We start from the raw sequence: 23,745 nt of genomic DNA, 5'->3' as shown, positions 1-23,745 counted from the left end.
AAAACAAATGAGATATAACTCACATTTCACATTAAAAAATGAAGTCACTTTTTTATGGTCTTGGATTATACAGATACAGATACAGAATAAAAGGAAAAATGTATAATGCATAACCATGCTTACTTTAAAAAGCACTTGGAGATATTGTCATTTACTCACTTAACAAATATTTATTGAGAATTATTGGATGACATTGTAAGGAAAATGGTTTCTCTCAGAGGGATTAAAATTCAGAGGAGGATTCTGGGAAGCCAAGTTACTCCCAGAACCTACAAAATAAGGTTCTGTAAAAAAGGACATAAGCATAATACCAACAAAAGGCTATGAAATATCATGAGGCAGATATGTCTAAGCAATTCTGAAAAACACAAGTTACAAAAATAACTCATTCGACACATATTCCCATGACAGGAACTCAACAGAATATTTTACAACACTGTCCTTTAGCATTTATTCTATTAGAATTACAGTATGAATAGTAATATCAATTGATTAAGTTTTGAACATCCACTAAGTACCTCGCTAGGTATCACAGGTGTTCTGCTGTAGAGAGTCAGAGAAAATGGTACCTGCTTGAGGCATTTATTAGCCAGTGATCCTGATCAAGTCTCATAACCCCTCTGTGCTTACTTCCTTGTTTCTAAGATAAACCCTCTCCTGAGATCTCTATAGGATCCTTGTAAGAACCAAATAAGTTCATGTATGTTAAAGTGCTTTATGAACTATGCATCACTCACCAAATGTGAAAAATAAAACCCACATGAAGCAACCTGAGACCAGCCTCAACAGGGAAGCTGATAAAAACTGAAAACAAGTTTGAGTATTTGGGATGGAGTCAAGTATTTATACAGAACATAAGGACTGGAAAATATTAAAAAATAAAAATTTGTGCTTAAAAATATATCATAGTAGGATGTAGGTTTCTCCCCCCTTATAATCTCCATAACATTTTATATATTCTTCTATAGAAATTCTTCTACACAATAGAAATTATTTATACCTTTGTCACCTATACTAGCCTGATCTTAAAATCATCTCTGTATTCCAAGCCCCCAGGGACAGCTCCTGACAGGTAACAGGCATGTATTCAAGTCCTGGTGATGCAAAGGAAACAGGGATAAAATCTCACATGTCTATGAACCTGGTGTCATTACTCTGGAAAGAGCAAGCAGCCCTCCTTATGTCAGCCCTCTCCACCAGACACAAGTCAGACTTTCTCATGCTCCTTATAAATCCTTCTGTTTATTTGTAATTAATATTACTAACTAATAAAATATTTTCATGTCTATATGTATATATATTTCTTCAATATATTATTCTAGTAAATATAAGTAAAATTCTTTAGATTAAAAGAAACAAACACGGCAAAGCAAAAATCTCATCCGTATAGTGTAATATCACAGCCAGGATTTCTGTAAAAAAAAAAAATACACATACATACACACAAAAAACCATTACAGAAAAAGGAAACTATTACAATTGTTTTAAATAAACTTAGATGCAATAATAAAACAGAAAATTAAGTAAATTACTATATAAGAACGATCAGATTCAATTCCCAGTCGGGGCACACAGGAAAAGCACCCATCTGCTTCTCTATCCTTCCCCCTCTTGGTTCTATCTCTCTCTTCCCCTCCTACAGCCAAGGTTCCATTGGAGCAAAGTTGGCCTGGGTGCTGAGGATGGCTCCATGGCCTCCACCTCAGGCGCTAGAATGGCTCTGGTTGCAATGGAGCAGCAGCCCAGATGGGCAGAGCATCACCCCCTAGTGGACATACCGAGTGAATCCTGGTCGGGCACATGCAGGAGTCTGTCTCCCTGCTTCTCACTTTAGAAAAATTAAAAAAAAGAACTATCAGAATAACATATCAAAATATTAACCTATATTACAAGGAAACTAGAGGGCAATACAGATCACCTAAGAAAGAACTGATCTGGCACAAATGCTACAGAGAGTTGGCAATGGCTGGGTGCATGGGAGAGAAAACAAGGCATCAACAGAGAAGGGGGCAGCTTCAAAACATGCGCAATCTGTGAGCGTCTGGAGCTGACTTACAGCCCCTTTAGGTTTCAGCTATAAATTCCTTAAAAAAAAAAAAAGTCCTAGTTCACTACATAATGAAATCTCTGAAAAGTTTTGTTCTATTTTCTTGTACCATACTCAATCTCAGTTACTCATCACAAATCACCCTAATAAAATCAGATACAAAAGAGCTGTCTGAACTAAATGTACTCAATGTTGATACAGTGGTTAGCGGGAAAAAGAGGAATCCTGTGGTGCTAAGAGCGCTCTCTTTAGTGAACACACTGGTATGTTCACTTTGTAAAAATTCATCTGTATTTTTTATGAGTCAGTATGTATTTTATTTCTTTTTAAAGACTAAATTTAGCCTGACCAAGCAGTGACACAGTGAACAAAGCATCAGCCTCGGATGCTGAAGACCCAGGTTCGAAACCTAGAGGTTGCTTACTTGAGCGTGGGCTAACCAGCTTGAGCATGGGATCATGGACATGACCCCATGGTTGCTGGCTTGAGCAATGGGTCACTGGCTCAGCTGAAGCCCCCTGGTCAAGGCACATATGAGAAAGCAATCAACTAAAGTGACACAACTTTATGAGTTGGTTGATACTTCTCATCTCTCTCCCTTCCTGTCTCCACACGCTTCCTCTGCCAAAAAGAAAAAAAGAAAAAAAAAGACTACATTTAGCCAGAATCTAGATCAACAATCCTTTCAGCAAAGGCATGGTGTATTTAATACCATTAAGTTCTGAATACCGACCTCCAGAATTCTCATCCACCATAGTATTTGCTCCATCTATTATTTCCTTAAGTTATATTCACACTTACTTCTAGAACACACTGCTTACTTGGTACTAAAAGATTAAAATGATTCAATACCATGAAGTCAGCATGTGCTAACATGTGCCCAAATATATTCTCAGTACATCCAGTGTCGGTACCCAGAACTGACTGTGAAGATTCAAATCACAGGGCTTACTTTCTTTCTGCTTAGGAGACGAGGATCCTGTGTCAGCGAGGCAATACGGGTATGGGAGACTCTCCCATTTCGTTCCATACATAGGACCTATATTATTTTCCTCGGTGAGAATGTACTCACATGTTTGTAATGGACTCACCTTAATAAATTTTTTAAATTAATATTTTAACTCACCAGTTTGGGCCCACTTAGCAACTAATTTCATTCAACTACCTAAAAGATATTTCTAAATATATTATTTTTCTCTAACTTATTCAAATTTCAACTACCCTGGAAAAGCTTAGGCCTTAGGAAGAATACCCAAAAACAGCATTTCTGAGACACATTAAAAGGTCAAAAATGGGAACTAAGTGGAGAAGGTTACACTTAGATTCAAAGATTCCCTTCCCTGAGGTCTTTTCCTTACATCACTCTTCAGGAAGCCAGAATATGAAAATTCCTCTATTTATTAACTTTTCATTTAAAAGTCCTCATTCAGAAATAAAATATGCAGAGCAAATGCTCTGAACTGTTACAACCAAGACAGAGTCAGCTAGCAGGACGATCCTTTATTCTAGTTCATGCTCTCCATTAAGAGGCGCTTCCTATACGTGGATTTCGAGTTTTAATACTATACCATTATTAACTCTTTGTGTAGCAGGTTCCAATGAGTTTTAAAATGACAATAAAAGTAAATTATCTAAAATTAAAAATGACAAACACTGACCAAAAAAAAAATTATTGACAGTAAAAAATAAAGAGGTTTATTGATATTTCTTAAGTGAAGAAATGAAAATGTCACATGCAAAAAATGAATCTGTAATATCATCATTAAAAAAAAAAAAAAACTAGATAGATAAAAATAAAATAGCCTGGCCTGAGGTGGCACAGTGGATAGAGCATCGACCTGAAATTCTGGGGTTGCTAGCTTGAAGCCCTGTGCTTGCTGGTCAGGGTATATATGACAAGCAATCAATGAACAACTAAAGTGAAGCAACTATGAGTTGGTATTTCTCATCCCCATCCTCCTCTCTCCATATAATCAACAAATAAAATCTTAAAACTGCCTGACCCATGGTGGTACAGTGGATTAAGACCTGGAATGCTGAGATCACCAGTTCAAAACCTCAAGGTTGTTGGCTCTGAGTGTGGGTTTGTCATTATGGGGTCACTGACCTAAGCGGGAGAATTCATTCACACAATCTCAAAGCTCGCCAGCTCGAGCCCAAAAGTCACTGACATGAAAAGCCCAAGGTTGCTGGCTTGAGCAAGGGGACTTTGGCGCGGCCCCAATCAAGGCACATATGAGAAGCTCAGTGTACAACTAAAGTGAAAGCACCAATGAGTTGATGCTTCTCACCCTCTCTCTCCCTTCCCGCCTCCTCTGTGTCTCTCTCAAAATAAAAAACAAATGTGAATGAATAAATATACAGTGTGTCCGTAAAGTCATGGTGCACTTTTGACCGGTCACAGGAAAGCAACAAAAGATGATAGAAATGTGAAATCTGCACCAAATAAAAGAAAAACCCTCCCAGTTTCTGTAGGATGATGTGGCAGCATGTGCACATGTGCAGATGATAACGTAACACCGTGTATACAGCGGAGCAGCCCACAGCCACGCCAGTCAAGATGTGGATGGTACAGAGGAAAGTTCAGTGTGTTCTGTGGCTCGCTGAGTTCAAATCCGTGACCAAAGTGCAACGTGAATATCGGCGCGTTTATAACAAAGCGCCACCATATAGGAATAACATTACTCGGTGGGATAAGCAGTTGAAGGACACCGGCAGTTTGGTGGAGAAACCCTGTTCTGGTAGGCCATCAGTCAGTGATGAGTCTGTAGAGGCTGTACGGGATAGCTACCTAAGGAGCCCTAAAAAATTTGTGTGTGAGCCCACATCAAACTGCACTGAATAGGTACAAAACTGGGAGAGTTTTCCTTTTATTTGGTGCAGATTTCACATTTCTATCGTCTTTTGTTGCTTTCCTGTGACCAGTCAAAAGTGCACCATGACTTTACGGACACACTGTATAAATAGAATCAGCAACAGCATCAACTGTTGGTCTAATGAAATATAGAAGCACAGAATGAAACTGCTGCTGAAGGACCAACCAGCGATGACTATAGAGAAAATCTTTTCCTAACTCCAACCCAGAGAAACAAATAGTAAATGCAGATCTTTCTAACATGCCACTACTGGCTTGGAAGATGGAGGGGAGTCGCCTGCAAAAACTAGAGAGTGACCACAAGTCACTGAGGGCAACTCCTGGCCAACTGTTAACAAGGAAACAGGGAACTCAGTCCCATAACTGCACAAGACTCAATTCTGCCAATCAACAGGAATGAACTCAGAAGACCCTGCCTTCTCAAGGAGAACATTTCAGCCTGTATGAAGGAGGACCTGGGCAGAGAACCCATCATACCATGAACCTCTGACCAACAGAACTGCGAGACGATAGGAGAGTTTCTTTAACCTGGCAAATCCGTGGTAATTTGTCACATATCAAAAAACACTGATGTTTTCTACTTACATTAATTATCAACCAGAATGCCCGCATATACACCTGGACCTAGGACATTTATGAGGGATGAGTGTTAGGAGCCCCACTTAGCAACACAGTAAGATACCTACCTAAATTTTAATGTTATTTGTTTCATCTGTACAGTACGCCTGATATCATTTAGTTGGTAATAGCTATTCAATCACCAAATATTTGCTGGGAATACAGCAGTCAACAAAACAGGCAAGAACCCTGTCCTTATAGAGGTTATGTTTAGTAAAACTGTTTGTGGCCAGGGTTCAGCAGGTTCCATACTAGCACATGTGAGATACTCCAATTGGCAGCCACCCCTCCTCAATGCCGACCACGACAGTACAGAAGACTAACATTCTCATCCCAGCACTCTGTCCTGTAGTACCAGCAAATCATCTTGCCCCTCCTGGATCACAAAATTCTCAACTGTAAAGGTAAACTAATAATACATATTTTACAAGGCCATTTGTAAAGTAATTATCACACACATTTAAAAAAAGGCAGACTGACTAGTAGTTGCTCAGTGGACAGAATGTTGACCTGGGACACTGAGGTCCCATGTTCAAGACCCTGAGATTGGCAGCTTGAGCGCAGGCTCACCAGCTTACGTGCAGGATCGCCAGTGTGAGCACGAGATCATTGAAATGATCTTATGGTCGCTGGCTTGATGTCCAAGGCTGCTGGCTTGAGCAAGTGGTCAAGGTTCAGCTTGAGCCCCCCCACCCCCGTCAAAGCACGTATGAAAAAATCAGTGAACTAAAGTGAAGCAGCAACTAAAGTGAAGTGAAGATGCTTCTCATCTCTCCTCCCTCCTCTCCTCTCAAATAAATAAATAAATAAATAAATAAATAAATAAATAAAAAGGGAAAAAATTAAGTACTAACATAAATGACAGTACTAAGTTGGAGGGAGCATTTTTCATTTTCAAACTAGTAAAGAACACATTCTTTTCTTTTTCTTTATTATACTCATTTCCCTTTTTTTGTAATCTTCTATCACTAGTTCCTTATCTTCTCTGTTTATTATTTTAGTTACTCTTCACAGTACCTTAGCATTTGCCTAGACAACGTCATTAACACACAAGTAGCCTTTAACACTTATTCAATTTCTATCAAGATTCCTACTCCAAAACAATCCACGATGATCCACATAAAAATTTAAAGAGGCTGATTGAATAATCAACTCTTTAAAGGCAGAAATCCATAGCAAGCATGCTCTAAAGATACAGGTAAGTGTAGGGAATTAGATTTTAGAAACCTTGTATTCAAGTCTGTGCTCCATCCTATGTGACCCTGGGCAAGTTCCTGTACCCCTAAGTACCAGTTTCCTCATCTGTTACATAAAGACTGTAATTATATCTGGCCTATCAATCTGATAGGCTTGTTTGAAGTACCGAATAACATTCAAAAATGTAAAAGATGTTTGCAAATGATGAAATCTTCCAGAAACATTTCCATTATCTTATGCACCATTAGTGCCTAGAACATGGGCAGACTAACAGAGGTTTTTCACTAACAACTGCAAGTGGAAAGAGTCAGACGTTCTTCTGTTGGTCCAAAAGAACTCCACGGTCCTTACATCAGCATTCAGCTCAATACCAACCACTGTGTCAGGTACTGAGAACAAGCTGAATCACTGTCATCCGAATTCAGGCGTTTCTAAACAGCGCTCCACATGGTGAGGAAGCCACTCCTCAGCCCCGCAAGCTGCTGAGAGGGCAGCAGCCTGAAGGACTCTGACCGGCCACACGGTCTAGATACCATCACACCTGGTGGCACTTTCGGGATAGGATCTACAGTGCCCCTCCATTCCCACAGGCCTCCTGCAGGGCCAAGGATACTGCCACACCATTTGGAATGAGACCTGGGCCTTAACCCTGTCCTCTTTCTCCACCCACTGTGGTGACAGACTGAGGTGGTTCAGGAGTCTAACAGTAGTGTCCCAATGTGCCTGTGCTGTCCCTATGCCTGCCCTGCCTTGGTCCCTGGCAGACACTGGGCAGAGTGGTAAGACTGGTAACCACAACTCTGCCCCGGTTACCTGTGGCAGAGGGTCCCCAGGGATCCCCTTCACCTCCCAAATACTATGAATCTAAAGTATTTTAATATTTGGGGCTTTTTCTTGGTGCCAGAGTTTATACCCTAGGTGCTAGGTTTGCAATGTGGTTTTTCTTTATATAATAGTTATATATAAATTATATTTTATTATACAAGTAAAAATGTACATATCAGATAAACAACCATATACATAATATCTATATTTAACTTTTAGAAGACTGCTGACACATAGAAATGTAGGATGCCTGGTCTCAGACAGCCCTAGGGAAACCATACATTTGTTTTTCACATGGACTTCTAATTCACAGATATAGACAACCAGTACCCACTTAACTTGCCCTTCACTCCCTCCTGCAGGTATCTGCAGACATACTCCCTCACTGTGCTCCGGTCTCTAATAGCATCGCCCTCAGAGAGGCTTTCCTCGGCACCCCCTCTCTCACACAGAGACTCAATCACACTCCACACTCTTGCTGTGTGTTGTGGAGTTAGCTCCGACTCCTGACCCCCGCAGGAATGAGTGACATCCAGTGTTCCGTCTCAGCAGCCCTGCTCAGCTCCCAGAGACTCACGCCTGTGGCTTCTTTTGCAGAGTCCGTCCACCGCATATTTGGTCTTTCCCTCTTCCCACTGCCGTCTGTTTTTCTCAGCATTGCTGAACTTTCCAAAGAGCCCTGCCTTCTCATGATGCACCTGAAATAGGACAGCTTCAACTTTGTTATATTTGCCTCCAGAGATGTTTCAGGCTTGATTTGCTCTAGGCCCACAGAACTCTCCTCCAACACCATGTTTCAAGTGAATGTTCATTTCCTCTCCGCCTTTGTCAGAGTCCAGTTTTCCCATCCATAAACAGTAACTGGGATATGGGGATATGGCTGACCTCAGCCTTGGTATCTAATGACCTCCTAGTGCTCTTCCCTAACCCTTCCATGGCTGCCCTTCTGAGTCTCGGCCTCTCCTTCACTGCTTGGCTGTGGTCTCCACGGGAACTAATGACCCTTACCTGCTCTACTTTCCCCACAGTGTTTATCACTGCCTGTTATCAGAAGCACTGGCATTCAAGTTTTTATATTGTCTGTTTCCCTTAGCAGAGTGAAAGGAAAGTAGTTTACTTTATTCACTAATTTATTCCTAAAACCTACAGTAGTACCTGACATAAATGCTAAGTATTTGCTAAAGAAAGGTTATCAAAGATTAATGATTGTCACATATAGGTGAGGAACTTGGAAATGTATATAATAATATATTTGAAAACAATCACACTGGTATGTTCTTCATTTATATAAGCTTAAACCTGTCTTACTTTTTGACAAGTTTAGCAATTCTAGAACATTTATCAATGTTCATTGCTACATTTATCAATACAGTATCATTATCAATACAAGAACATTTATCAATGCCCATAAAAAAGGATACGAGAAGCGATCGTTCCATGTTGCTCTTTCAACGTATTCCAACATGACAACAGCTTTGATTGTCGTTAAAAGTTTGTTCCATGTTTCATCAAAATCTACAACTCTTGGCTTCAAAGACATTGTGCAAGTTTAGTGTTGAAATCTGTTAATTATAAAAAACAGTGATGTTAGCATGAGTTCTACAAGATTCATTATTTGTTTTTAAAACACTGTATAAACAGCATGCTAAATGAAAGGGTAAGAACAGAAACTGGCGCACAGTAAGAATACAATAAACACCACTACTGTCTTTATGACTGTGCCGACACTGAAGTCCACAGAATATCTGCATTCTTTACAAACTCTAAGAAATGGAAAACTTTTAGTACAAATTATTCATAAAAAGAGGTGTTATTCCAAAGACTTATAAGTCTCATTAAATGTGTTAAGGGAAAGAAATTCTGACCAGTTAGCCAAGGCCATCTCTCATTATGAGAAATAAAAAGGTTTTGGCCCCAAATCTTTAAGCTGGGGAATGAGGTGGTAAGCAGGGGAATATGAGAACACATAAGAAAATGGAAGGATTTATCTTCCTGGAGCATGAGTTTAGGTAAAAAATTAAAAGAAAATTTATATTAAAACAAAGATGAACTGTAGAGTAGAATACAAAATTCACATGAACCATTAGGGTAAACATGAAAGATTTTAAAGAAATATAAGGGTTGTTCCTTCTCTCATTCTCAGGGAATCCAGCCCCATTACTCTGATGAAAATCACAACTCTAGCATGGAACCCTTGGTTCAGGTGAACTTGACCAGCCCAGTAGTGAGCTAAAAATACACATTCTGCCTAGCAGACAAGCTATATTCTAGGAAATAGCTGGGTTTTGAACAAAAAGGCCCCAAAGGTTACAGAAACTTGCTTCAAAAGCTAGATTCAAATCCTTCTCAATATCACACCAGAGGAACAGAATTGGTAGAGAAACGTTTTAAAGTTAAATTTAAGAGCACAAGGGAATGTTTTTCTGGCACGTGTTTGAACATCCTTCCTAGTTTTCCCTTATTACTGGGATCGTGAAACACCAAGCTGGTTTGCACTCAGGCCAAACAAGGAAGACACATCTGTTCTCTGGTCTCCTACTATGGGAAAAGGGGGTAGGAAAATAGTGGGATTAGGGGAGCAGAAAAAGAAAGAGAAAAGGAGACAAGAAAAGGGAACTGGAGAAAAGGAGACAAGAAAAGGGAACTAGGGGAAGACCCCCAGACCACAACCTGAGATGGCCATAGACCCTTCTTATGTTTCTGTCCTGTGACCAAAAGAACTCAGAGTCCATGGAATAGACTTCAAGGAAGAGAAAGAGAAGGAATCAAAGAAGCCAAGCAAAAATCGAGCAAAGGTTGTGCCACAATTCATCAGTGCTTCCCTTCACTTACCAGAGCCCACCTCTAGGCCTTGAATTTCCTACTAACTAGAATGGGTCACAGTCACAATTTAACTTGGTGTGTTGGGGGGGGGGGGGGGGTGAAAGGGAAAAGGGCAAGAACACTGGAGAAAGAACCTAAAGCTCTAACTTTACATTAGGGAATTATCCTTAATTCCTTCTCATCCTTATTTACCACAACCTATCCAACTGTGTTCCTATTTCTTAAATCCACCCCTTCCTGTGTAACCTTACATACACTCTGGGATCAGGCCCTTAGCAGCTCTGGTTTGTATTAATCTTTCACTCATAAAAGAAATAATAATAACTGTTAATACTTATGTAGTGCTCACTATTCTAAGTGCTTTATATAAACTAATTTAACCTGAATAGTTAGGTCCTGCTATTCTCTACATTTTCTAGATAAGAAAATTAAGTCACAGGGTGATTAAGAAACTTGCTTAAGGTCACAGAGCTATTTAATGGTGGCATCAACATTTAGACCAGGGGTCGAGAACTTGTTTGGCTGAGAGAGCCATGAACACCACATATTTTAAAATGTAATTCTGTGAGAGCCATACAACAACCCATGCACGTTAGGCATTATCCAATAAAAATTTAGTGTTGTCCCGGAGTACAGCTGTGATTGGCTCTAGCCACCCGCAACCATGAACATGAGCTGTAGGAAATAAATGGATTGTAATACAGGAGAATGTTTTATATTTTTAATGTTATTAATTTTTTTATTAAAGATTTGTCTGCAAGCCAGATGCAGCCATCAAAAGAGCCACATCTGGCTCACGAGCCATAGATTCCCGACCCCTGATTTAGACCCATGCTGGGGCCTAAGCTCTCAACTGCTATATGCCTTATGAACATTTTTAGCGAACACTTAACTATTTATATTTGCCAGGCACCGTCCTAGGCTCTGAGGATACAGTAGACAATAACAAAGTTCCTGACCTTCAAAAAGATTAGACAATCAGATTAGGTGCTCAAAAACAACAATAACCTGCCTGAACCAGAAAGCTGAGCATGTCATCCTTTTGTTTTGGTGCTTTCCAAAACACAGCATTCAGTGCAACGAGTGACATGGCATACCAAGCTTCCATGATTTGACCTTAGCCTAGAGCACCTCTCCAGCTTCTTCTCCTGGAACCCCTTGACATCATAATCCAGACTCTTCCCTCTGCTCAGAGGTCAGTGAACGAATTCATATGCCCTGCCTTTATCCTTGGTTTTCTCTACCTAACATTCTTCTATTTCCCTACACCCACCTACCACCCATTCACCTGACTCTTACTGCTATTAACGCCTTAGTCCAGTATATCTGCTTTGAAAAAACTTATCCTGAGCTCACTTAAGATAGGAAAGGTACCATATCTTGCCTGTTACATGAGACCTCTATGTTTACCTCTACTGTAATCATCCAAGTGCTTCTTGAGGATAGGGACTACTTTGTAACCATATATCAAAAAGTGGCAAGGCCCTGGCCGGTTGGCTCAGTGGTAGAGTGTCGGCCTGGCGTGCAGGAGTCCCAGGTTCGATTCCCGGCCAGGGCACACAGGAGAAGCACCCATCTGCTTCTCCATCCTTCCCTCTCTCCTTCCTCTCTATCTCTCTCTTCCCCTCCCGCAGCCAAGGCTCCATTGGAGCAAAGTTGGCCCGGGTGCTGGGGATGGCTCTATGGCCTCTGCCTCAGGCACTAGAATGGCTCTGGTTGCAACAGAGCAACGCCCCAGATGGGCAGAGCATCACCCCCTGGTGGGCATGCCGGGTGGATCCCGGTCGGGGGCATGCAGCAGTTTGTCTGAGTGCCTCCCTGTTTCCAGCTTCAGAAAAATACAAAAAAAAAAAAAAAAAAAAAAAAAAGTGGCAATGTCCTGCCTGACCTGTGATGGTGCAGTGGATAGAGCGTTGACATGGAATGCTAAGGTTGTTGGTTCTAAACCCTGGGTTTGCCCGGTCAAGGCACATACGAGAAGCAACCACTACCAATTGATACTTCCTGCTCCTTCCCCCACCTTTCTCTCTCTGTCCTCTCTCTTTAAAATCAATAAAAAAAAACCCTTAAAAAAAAGTTAGCAATGCAGAAATTGTTTAGTTTTTATTCAGTTTTGACAGCACCACTGTCACTAGCTTCTCTACTGAGACCAGCAGATTTACAGTAGCACGGGCACATGTGCAGTGATGCTCCATTCTAGATGAAAGCCAAGGTGACAGAGGCACGAGCCCAGAGAGACACACTAAACACTAACAAGCCAACAGCAGCAAGTGTGCTGAAACTGTCTGCTAAATTCTCTGCCTGACCAATGAGAAAGCAAATATAACTAAAAAATGTTCAGTTCCTTCACTTTATTTAAATTGTTTAAATGATCATTTATTCATGGAGAATTTACATAAGGCAAAGAAAGAGACAGGACCATGAGCACCATGCACTCTTCCCTGCCCCCAGCCACCAGACAGCTCATAAATACAGGAGCCTCGCTCTTCACGCCTGTGCCTCACAACCTGCTGCCAGGACCCCTTCCATCCACACTCATTAAATCATGTCGCACTGAGTACCTGCAAAGTTCAATCTACATGAGCACAACCCCCCAGCTTTCTTCTGAGTTCCATAGCACAAAGTTGGGAATTTTAACACTAGACACATAGGGACTATGCCTAAGGTCCCCAAGTGTTATGAATCCTAAAAGTAAATCACAGGCTCTAAATATCTTTAAAAAGCAAAATAAATATTCATGTTTGATTACGTTTCCAGATAACCTGTCAGTATTAGTAATAATATACAGCTCACAAAAATTAGGGAATATTTCAAAAAGAGTATGAAGTGATAAAATATCCCCTAATTTTTGTGAGCAGTATATTACACTTGGCCTGTGGTGATGCAGAGGATCAAGTGTTGATCTGGAAACCTGATGTCACAGGTTCAAAACCTCAGGCTTGCCCAGTCAGGGCTTATATGGTAAACAACTACTACAAGTTGATGTTTCCCACTCACCCCAACCCCGTTCTTTTTCTCTCTCTCCTCTCCTCTCTCTAAAATCAATAAATAATTTATAAAAATAAAAATAAATAACAAGGTACTTCTCTTTGACATATTAAAACACTTGAGATAAAGGTTCCAAAAGTTTCCAGAAAAGAAAAACAAGTTACAATACACTAGAAATGGAAAAGTCTGTAGATTTTATAGTAGCAACACTAGAAGCTGTAAGGTAATACAAAGCAATTCTTTTCAAATTCTCAGGGAAAATAACTAATCACCTAAAACCAAGAGCAACAGCAAATAATTTCCTAATGCATCCTTTTTTCTGTCAGGAAAATCGAATACAATATATCCTCTATCAGGAGGGAAGGAAACAAACCAAGAGGACCTGGGACCCCAGAGAAGGAGGAGGCACAGCTGCTATCAGATCTTAAAAACAACTGTCCACATGAATCTAGAACAAGGGCTCCAGCACAGTTCTCTCCAAGAAAAGGGGACAGGGAGGAGGGGCTGACATACTTTGTCAAGGATCAACAAACTTTTCCTGTAAAGGAACAGATAGTTAACTTTAAAAAAGTTTTTAATTGAAATCATTGGGGTGACATTGGCTAATAAAACTTTATAGGTTTCATGTGTGTGTTCCACCCCAAGTCAAGTCTCCCTCCATTGCCTTGATCCTCCCTATGCACTCCACCTCCCTCTAGACAAGCATTCTAAACTTTGCAAACCCTCCAGTCCGCTACAACTACTCAATCCTGCCACTGTAGCACAAAAGCAGCCACCCACAAAAAAGCAATGAGAATCAATGGGTGTGGCTGTGTTCCAAGGAAACCTTATTTACAAAAAGAAACAGGAAGAGGAAAGGATCTAATCCCTGGGCCATATTTTGTCTGGACCCTTCCTACCTCATCCCTGTAACTGCTTGTCACATTTGGTCAATACAAAGAGTTGGCAGCTCTGGTTTAGAATTTAGGGATAATTTACCATATTCCCCCATGTATAAGACGCACCTTAATCTTGGGGCCTGAAATTTGACAGAAAAAAAAATTACTTAAAGTTATTGAACTGAAGTTTTATTCATCATAAAATTCATACAGCTCGGCCCTGGCTGGTTGGCTCTGTGGTAGAGCGTCAGCCTGGCGTGCAGAGGTCCCGGGTTCGATTCCTGGCCAGGGCACATAGGAGAAGCACCCATCTGCTTCTCCACCCCTCCTCCTCTCCTTCCTCTCTGTCTCTCTCTTCCCCTCCCGCAGCTGAGGCTCCACTGGAGCAGAGATGGCCCGGGCGCTGGGGATGGCTCCTTGGCCTCTGCCCCAGGCGCTAGAGTGGCTCTGGTCGCAACAGAGCGACGCCCCGGAGGGGCAGAGCATCGCCCCCTGGTGGGCAGAGCGTCGCCCCTGGTGGGCGTGCCGGGTGGATCCCGGTCGGGCGCATGCGGGAGTCTGTCTGACTGTCTCTCCCCATTTCCAGCTTCAGGAAAAAAAAAAAAAAAAAAAATACAACTCATCACTGTCAGAACTCCCATCCAACAGCTTTTCTTCATCTATGTTTGAAGACAAATCATTGTCTTCAACAATGAGCACAAAAAGCACAAAAAAGCAGGAAATGCAAGTAAAATAATCTGCAACCACTGTGTAAGACGCATCCAGTTTTTTGACCCCAAATTTTTCCAAAAAATGCATGGGGAAATATGCTAAGTATGTTACATTAAAAGCTAAGAATTGTATGATTTCACGCATAGGTGGGATATAAAACTGAGACTCATAGACACAGACAAAGCGAAGTGGTTACCAGTGAAAGTGGGGGAAGGGAGATGGGAGTAAAGAAGGACAAATGGTGACAAAAAATGATTTACCTTTGGGTGATGGGCACACAACACAATAGTTCAAATGCTATAGAAACGTTCACCCGAAATCTTTCTGTACTCTTATTGGTCAATGTCAGTTCATTAAATTTAATTTCTAAATAGAATTTTTAAAAATGTTAAAAAAAAGGCCCTGGCCGGTTGGCTCAGCGGTAGAGCATCGGCCTAGTGTGCGGAGGACCCGGGTTCGATTCCCGGCCAGGGCACACAGGAGAAGTGCCCATTTGCTTCTCCACTCATTCCCGTTCAGGGCACACAGGAGAAGTGCCCATTTGCTTCTCCACTCCTCCGCCGCGCTTTCCTCTCTGTCTCTCTCTTCCCCTCCCGCAGCCAAGGCTCCATTGGAGCAAAGATGGCCCGGGCGCTGGGGATGGCTCTGTGGCCTCTTCCTCAGGCGCTAGAGTGGCTCTGGTCGCAACATGGCGACGCCCAGGATGGGCAGAGCATGGCCCCCTGGTGGGCAGAGCGTCGCCCCATGGTGGGCGTGCTGGGTGGATCCCGGTCGGGCACATGCGGGAGTCTGTCTGACTGTCTCTCCCTGTTTCCAGCTTCAGAAAAATGAAAAAAAAAAAAAAAAAGTTAAAAAAAATAGAAAATAACCTCAAAATAAAAATAAAATTTTAAAAATTGGACTTCATCAATATTAAAAACTCTGAGAAGACTTTCAAGGTGGTAGCATAGGTAAACGTGGTACTCAGATCCTCCCACAACCACACCAAAATGACACTAAACTACAGAGCAACCACCTTTCAGAAGCACCTGAAATCTAGGGATTTTGAATGGAAGTCCCAAATCTAGGGATTTAAAGAAGTCACATGGAGACTAGTAGGAGGGACGGAGATGCAGAACAAGCTGCTCCCACTCCCACGTGTGGCAGATAAAAATCAGGAGAAATATCTCAGCTTCAGATGTTCCTCCTGAAGAGCAAGGGGTCCCAGCACCACACCAGGTCCCCCCAGCCCAGGGCTCCAATGCCAGAAAGAGAAGTCCCCAAAGCTTCTGGCTGTAAAAACCAGTGGGAATTGAGGCTGAGGGAGACAGAGGCTGCTGGCGTCCCAGGCAGCCCTTCTTAAAGGGTCCATGCACAGACTGACTCTAACTCTCTCTTTCTGAGCTCCAGTTTTGGGGCAGCAGTTTGAAAGGAACCAGGGACATTGTTGGTCAAATAAGTTTGTAAAATATGATTTTTATGTTTGCTCACTTATAGTTTGCATTGGAGGCTGAGCATCACTAGGTATATGTGGGTCTGTGAAATTGCAAATTGCCTTCCTGCTTAAGAAGGGCCACTGTTTTGCTAATGTTTGCTGGAGGAGAGGTTTTCATACCAGAAAGTTTTAAAAAGAGAAGAAGAGGCAGAGAAAGAAGCCAAGTTTGCAGAGTGAGAGTGGAGAGAATGCAGAGTGCTGAAGAAGAAGCCATGTTGGCAGGGAAAGGGAAGGTGTGCAGACAGGAAATCAGAGCTGAGGGGCTTTGCAAGCTCTGCTATGGTGGGGCCTTTGCTTCTAGGGAAAACCGAATAAGATTCTCCTGGTTGTGGAACCAAAGAATATGTCAGTGGCTTTGGGAGCCCTGTGTGTTTGCTCATTGGCTGGTGCAAGACTTTAATAAAGGAATGGCCCACCATTCCTTTGGCTTCACTGTTTCTTTAACGTCGGTCTGAATAAAATGAGAACCTGTATGTGCATGGCCACAATGGCAGCGGCTACTGGCCTTATAGACATACAAGGAGGAACTGGATGGACAGGCATCAGGACAAGAGCTGAGGAGACAGTGTGCTGGCAGAGGCCCTGGCCGGTTGGCTCAGTAAGAGCATCGGCCTGGCGTGCGGAAGTCCCGGGTTCGATTCCCGGCCAGGCGCCCATCTGCTTCTCCACCCCTCCCCTCTCTTTCCTCTCTGTCTCTCTTCCCCTCCCGCAGCCAAGGCTCCATTGGAGCATAAGTTGGCCCGGGCACTGGGGATGGCTCCTTGGCCTCTGCCCCAGGCGCTAGAGTGGCTCTGGTCGCGACAGAGCGACGCCCCGGATGAGCAGAGCATCGCCCCCTGGTGGGCGTGCCAGGTGGATCCCGGTCGGGCACATGCAGGAGTCTGTCTGACTTGCCTCCCGTTTCCAGCTTCAGAAAAATACAAAAAAAAAAAGTGCTGGCAGAGGCCATTTTTCCTTTCCTGAGATACCCCCAACCCCTCAGGCTGGCGCCATATCTGAGACTTCATAAACCTGGCTATCACTGTTCCCTGAGACCCTGGCCCCACCCAACCTGTGGGGCCCACCCAAGCCATTCCAATGGCTTTTCCATAAAAATGGACTCTTTTGACTCATGCTTTGGGTTTTCTTAAAATCTCAAACAAGCTGTATTTAGCCTCTGTGCACCCCATACCTTTTGCTAAGTAGCCCCAGGCCTGGCACTAGAGGTAGATGGCGTCTGTTCACAGCCTGGTCTCTCCTGGGTACCTCCAAGCCCAGCACAAGTAGCACAAGTAACTTCTGTAGCTTTTGCGAGGTGGACCCAGGCAGGGCACAGGTGGTGGCTGACCTTGTACCTCACAGGAGGCCCCAGAACCAGTGCACCTGCTGAAGAGCCACAGACTGAGACTATGTCGGATGACAACCCTATCACCTCCACAAGTGACACACTCAGGGGTGGAGTAAGAACCAAGCCCCACTGAAGTGAGTCCTACTCTACAGGGTCAACTCCTACATAGCTGCTCCTCTGCTGTAGTCACAGTCCGGACTCCCAGATGATCGGCCTGAGGGTCAGTCCCTACCAATGAGGCCAACAGCAACTACAGCTCAACTACAATAGGACAGTGCACAGAGCCCACACAAGGATGCACCTGGAGCACCCAACTTGGTAAGGGGAGGCTGTGCCCCTAGGCCCCACAAAACACCTACTACACAAAGCCACTCTAGCAAGTCTGGGAGACATAGCAGCTGTACCTAATACACAGAAACAAACATAAGGAAGCAGCCAAAATGCAGGGACAAGACATGTCCCAAATGAAAGAACAGTACCCAGGCCAGATAGCTCAGTTGATTAGAGCATCATCCTGATAGGTAAGGGTGTGGGTTTGATCTCCAGTCAGGGCACATACAAGAATTAACCTTAAATTGTTATCAACTTAAAGGACTGTTATAAATATACATTGTTATACACAAGCCTCAAGGTAACCACAAAACAAAAACCTGTAGTAGATACACAAGAGATAAAGAGAAAGGATTAAGCATATTACTAAATCATATATCCACAAAGGAAGAGAGTCAGAAAAAAAGAAATAGGAAGTACAAAACAGCTAGAAAATAATAAACAAAATGGCAGTAAGTACATATCTATCAATAATTCTTTAAATGTAAGTAGAATAAATTCGCCAATCAAAAGACACAGAGTGGCTAAACAGACTTGAAAAAAAAGACTCATCTGTACAGGAAATTCACTTCAGATGTAAGGACACAACACAAACTGAAAGTGAAGAGATGGAGAAAGATATTCCATGCAAACAGAAACAAAAAGAAAGCTGTGGTAGCTATAGTTATATCAGAAAAAGAAAAAGGTAGACTTTAACACAGAGACTGTATGCCTGACCTGTGGTGGCACAGTGGGTAAGAGCATTGACCTGGAATGCTGAGGTCACTCGTCCAAAATCCTGGGCTTGCCTAGTCAAGGCACATACGACAAAGCAATGAATGAACAACAAAATGAGCAACAATGAGATGATGCTTCTCACTTCCCCACCTCTCTCCTCTTTGTAAAGTCAGTTTTTAAAAAGACTACAATAAGAGACAAAGAAGGTGTCTTAATGATAAAAGGTCAACCCAAGAAGAGAGTATCATATTTGTATATATCTATTCACCTAACATAGGAATGCCTAAATATATAAAGCATACTCTTATTGATCAATGTCACCCTGTTAAATTTAATTTCTAAATAAAAATAAAATATATATAAAGCAAATACTAACAGACCTAAAGGAAAAAATAGACAGCAATATATAATAGTACTAAGAGGGGGCTTTTTTAATTAGTTTTTATGGATTTAAAAGACAGGAAGAGAGGAAGGAAGAAAGAGAAACAATGATTTGTTGTTCCACTTATTTATGCATTCAGTGGTTGATTCTTGTATGTGACCTGACCCGGATAAACTTGCAACTTTGGAGTATGGGGACAACACTCTACTCTAGACAAATGAGCGACCCTGCCAGGGGTAGGCTGGAACTTGAATACCCCACTTACCATGAACAGATCATCCAGACAGAAAATCATAAGGAAACACGAGCCTTAAAACAACACATTAGACAAGAGAAACTTAATAGGTATACATGGAACATTCCACCCAGAAGCAAGAGAATACATACTCTTCTCAAATGCGCACACAACTATCTTCAGGGGAGATTATATGTTAAGTCACAAAACAAGTTTTAATAAACTTTAGAAAATTAAAACCACATCAAATATCTTCTCTAACTACAATGGTATGAAACTAGAAATGGATTCAAGGAAGAAAAAGTCACAAATACAGGGTTGGCAAATGTAGGTTAACAGTTGTGAGCACATAAAACAGTTTATTATTCTGAGTTAATGAAACTACTGTAATAATCATAACCTACATGTCCTTTTTCATAAAAAGGTAAGCCTATTTTTGCCCATGTATGTGGAGATTAAACAACATACTACTGATCAATCAATGGGTCAAAGAATAAAAAAAATTTTAAACTACCTTGTGACATATGAAAAGGGAAATCCAACATAAAAAATCCAACATATCAAAACTTACAGAATGCAGCAAAAACAGTGCTAAGAGGGAAATTCACAGTGATAAGTGCCTACATCAAGAAATAAACAAAATTTTTCAAATAAACAATTTCACACCTGAAGGAACTAGAAAAATAAAAAAGCCCAAAGTTAGTACAACAAAGGACATAAAGATTAGAGTGGAAATAGTGGAGGAGAGAATTAAAAGACAATAGGAAAGATCAATGAAACTAAGAACTGGTTCTTTAAAAAGAGAAACAAAATTGACAAACCTGCTAGACTCACCAATAACAAAAAAGCAAAGACAAACATCAGAAATGAAAAACACATTACAACCAACAGCAAAGAAATACAAAGGATCATAAAAGGTAACTATGAACAATATATGCCAACAATTTAGACAACCTAGAAGAAATGGATAAATTCCTAAAGACATAAAACCTAAGACTGAATCATGGAGAAACGAAAATCTGAACAGATTAATAGATTGCATCCATAATCAAAATCCTACCAACAAATAGAAGCCCATGGCTTCACTGCTGATTTCTACCAAATATTCAAATCAGAACCAATATCGCCCTGACCAGGTAGTCCAGTTGTGAGAGCACTGTTCTGATATACCAAGATTAGAGGTTTGATCCCTGGTCAGGGCACATAAAAGAAACAACCAATGAATATGTAAATAAGCAGAGCAGCAAATCGATGTTCCTTCTCTCTCTCTTAATCAATAAAAAATAATTTCCTCTGCAAACTCTCCCAAATAACAGATGAGGACTGAACCTCCAAGCTCATTTTGCATGGCCAGCCGTACCCTGAAATCAAAACCAGACAGGGTGCTACAAGAACAGACAATTACAGGCCAAATTTCCCCAATGAACACAGATGCAAAAGTCATCAACAAAATATTAGCCAACCAGCCTGACTGGTGGTGGTGCAGTGGATAGGGCACTGACCTGGGACACTAAGATCCCCGACTGGAAGCTCCAAGCTCACCAGCTTAAGCGCGGATCGCCAGCTTGGGCACAGGATCATCGACGGATCCAATGGTGCCAGCTTGACCGCAGAGGTCACTCAGTCTGCTGTAGCCCCTATCCCCCGGTCAAGGCACGTATGAGAAAGCAATCTATGAGCAACTAAGGTGACACAATGAAGAGTTGATGGGTCTCATCTCTCTCCCTTCCTGTCTGTCCCTCCTTCGCTAATAAATAAAAATTAAAAACTAAATCATTAGGCTGTAAAGCTGAAACTAATAATATTATATGTCAATTACATCTCAATAAAAAAGAAAAAAATGAAAGACAAGTACTGGCCTGAAAGAAAAGTACCAGAATATATTTAAAAGTTCTCAGGCCTTGGCTAGTAGCTCAACTGATTGGAGCATCTTCCCAGTACGCCAAGGTTGCGGGTTTGATCCCTGATCAGGGCACATGCAAGGAGCAACCAATGAGTACATAAATAAATTGAACAACAAACTGATGTTTGTTTCTCTCTCTACCCTTACCCCAAAATCAATAAATTGAAAAGTAAAACCTCTCAAAGCTCAATAATAAGAAAACATACAACCAATCTGACAGTCAAAAGAGAAAAGAACCCAAATAAAGTGCTGAAATACAGATGGCCTATAAACACAGAAAAGACTCCCAACATCATTATCATTAGGGAAATACATATTAAAACCTCAACATGATACCATTACACATTAATTAGATGGCTCAAAAAACTAACAGTATTGCCTGACCAGTGGTGGTGCAGTGGGTACAGCGCCAGCGGGCTATGTTAAGGGCTCCCGTTCAAAACCTGGAAGTTGCTGGCTTGAGCGCAGAATCATTGACATGATCCCAAGGTCATTGGCTAGAGCCCAAGGTTGCTGGCTGAGCAAGGAGTCATTGGCTCTGCTTGAGCCCCTGGTCAAGGCACATATAAGAAGCAATCAATTAACAACTCAAGTGATGCAATCAATAAACAATTCAAGTGATGCAACTACAAGTTGATGCTTCTCATCTCTCTCTCCTCCCCTCCTTCCTCTCTATATATTAAAATATATATATATACATACATGAGTTCTATATATAAAAGTCCTCTCTATATAAAAGAGCAATACAGAATGATCATGTGCATCCAGCAATCACAATCCTCAGTATTTACCCAAAAGAATTAAAAGCAGAGACTGAAAAAGATACTTGAGCCCCCAGGTTCACTGCAGCATTATACACAACAGCCAAAAACTGGAAACAATTTAAGTGTTCATGAACAGAAGAATAGAGGGACAAAATGTGGCATACACATAAATGGAATATTATTCAGTCATAAAAAAGAATAGAGTTCTAATACGTGCTAAAACATGGATAGATGTTGAAGACATTGTAGCAAATCAAGCCAGACACAAAGGACAAATATTTTATGATGCTACTTATATGATGTACCTACACTAGGCAAATTCATAAAGATAAAAAGTAGATTAGAAGTTACCAGGTGCTGCAATGAACTGAGGAACAAAATAGAAACAGAGGCATGGACACATGGAACAGACTGATAGCTGTTAGAGGGGAAGATGGGAGGGGACTAGATGAGAGAAGTGAAGGGTTTAGACAAAATCATACATATATAACACGCAGACACAGACAGAAGGATGGCAATAGATAGAGGAAGGGGGTGAGGGATAGGTGGAGGTGGGCAAAGGTGGGGGAAATGGGGAAGGAAAGGGACTTTGCTGGGGTGGAGGCTACATGATGCGGAGTGCAGGTGGTGTTATATTGACTTGTACATTTGAAACCTGTATGGCAGGGGTCAGGAACCTATGGCTCGCGAGCCAGATGTGGCTCTTTTGATGGCTGCATCTGGCTGCAGACAAATCTTTAATAAAAAAAATAACAACATTAAAAATGTAAAACAGCCCTGGCCGGTTGGCTCAGCGGTAGGGCGTCGGCCTAGCGTGCGGAGGACCCGGGTTCGATTCCCAGCCAGGGCACACAGGAGAAGCGCCCATTTGCTTCTCCACCCCTCTGCCGCGCTTTCCTCTCTGTCTCTCCCTTCCCCTCCCGCAGCCAAGGCTCTATTGGAGCAAAAGATGGCCCGGGCGCTGGGGATGGCTCTGTGGCCTCTGCCCCAGGCGCTAGAGTGGCTCTGGTCACAACATGGCGACGCCCAGGATGGGCAGAGCATCGCCCCTGGTGGGCGTGCCGGGTGGATCCCGGTCAGGCGCATGCGGGAGTCTGTCTGACTGTCTCTCCCTGTTTCCAGCTTCAGAAAAAAAAAAAAAAAAAAAAATGTAAAACATTCTCATGTATTACAATCCATTCATTTCCTACCGCTCATGTTCATGGTTGCGGGTGGCTGGAGCCAATCACAGCTGTCCTCCGGAACACCACCAAATTTTTATTGGATAATGCATAATCTACATGGGTCGTTGTATGGCTCTCATGGAATTTTAAAATATGTGGTGTTCATGGCTCTCTCAGCCGAAAAGGTTCCCGACCCCTGCTGTATGGTTTTGCAAACCAATGTCATCCCAATAAATTTGATTTTTAAAAAAAGCCATCAGGTGCTGGTAAAAGGGGAATAGGAAATTATTACTTAATGGTTGCAATTTCTACTGAAGTAATGAAAAATAATTGGAAATACAGTAGCAATGGCGACACTGTGAGTGCAATCAATGCCAGGAATTGTACACTTGAAAATCGTTAAAGGTAAATTTTGTGTTATATGTATTTTACCACAATTTAAAAAACTAAAGCAAACAAAAAGTCCTTATTCTAAGTGCTTAAATGGA

The 23,745-nt window shown here is 41.9% G+C and overlaps 1 protein-coding gene across 3 annotated transcripts in view; it reads right to left on the bottom strand.

Annotated features, from left to right (window-relative positions):
* Nucleotides 1-23,745, bottom strand: part of CUL2 (cullin 2) — a 122,326-nt gene that overhangs the window by 89,224 nt on the left and 9,357 nt on the right. For all 3 annotated transcript variants that reach the window (XM_066280203.1, XM_066280202.1, XM_066280204.1), the window contains exon 2: nucleotides 8,984-9,124. In XM_066280203.1, the coding sequence (XP_066136300.1) occupies nucleotides 8,984-9,102 (119 nt within the window). In that variant the 5' untranslated portion in view covers nucleotides 9,103-9,124. The remainder of the gene's footprint in view (nucleotides 1-8,983; nucleotides 9,125-23,745) is intronic.

The sequence above is a fragment of the Saccopteryx bilineata genome, chromosome 5 (assembly GCF_036850765.1).
Source record: "Saccopteryx bilineata isolate mSacBil1 chromosome 5, mSacBil1_pri_phased_curated, whole genome shotgun sequence".
NCBI classification, from domain to species: Eukaryota; Metazoa; Chordata; class Mammalia; order Chiroptera; family Emballonuridae; genus Saccopteryx; species Saccopteryx bilineata.
This window is presented reverse-complemented; position numbering and strand designations above follow the sequence as displayed.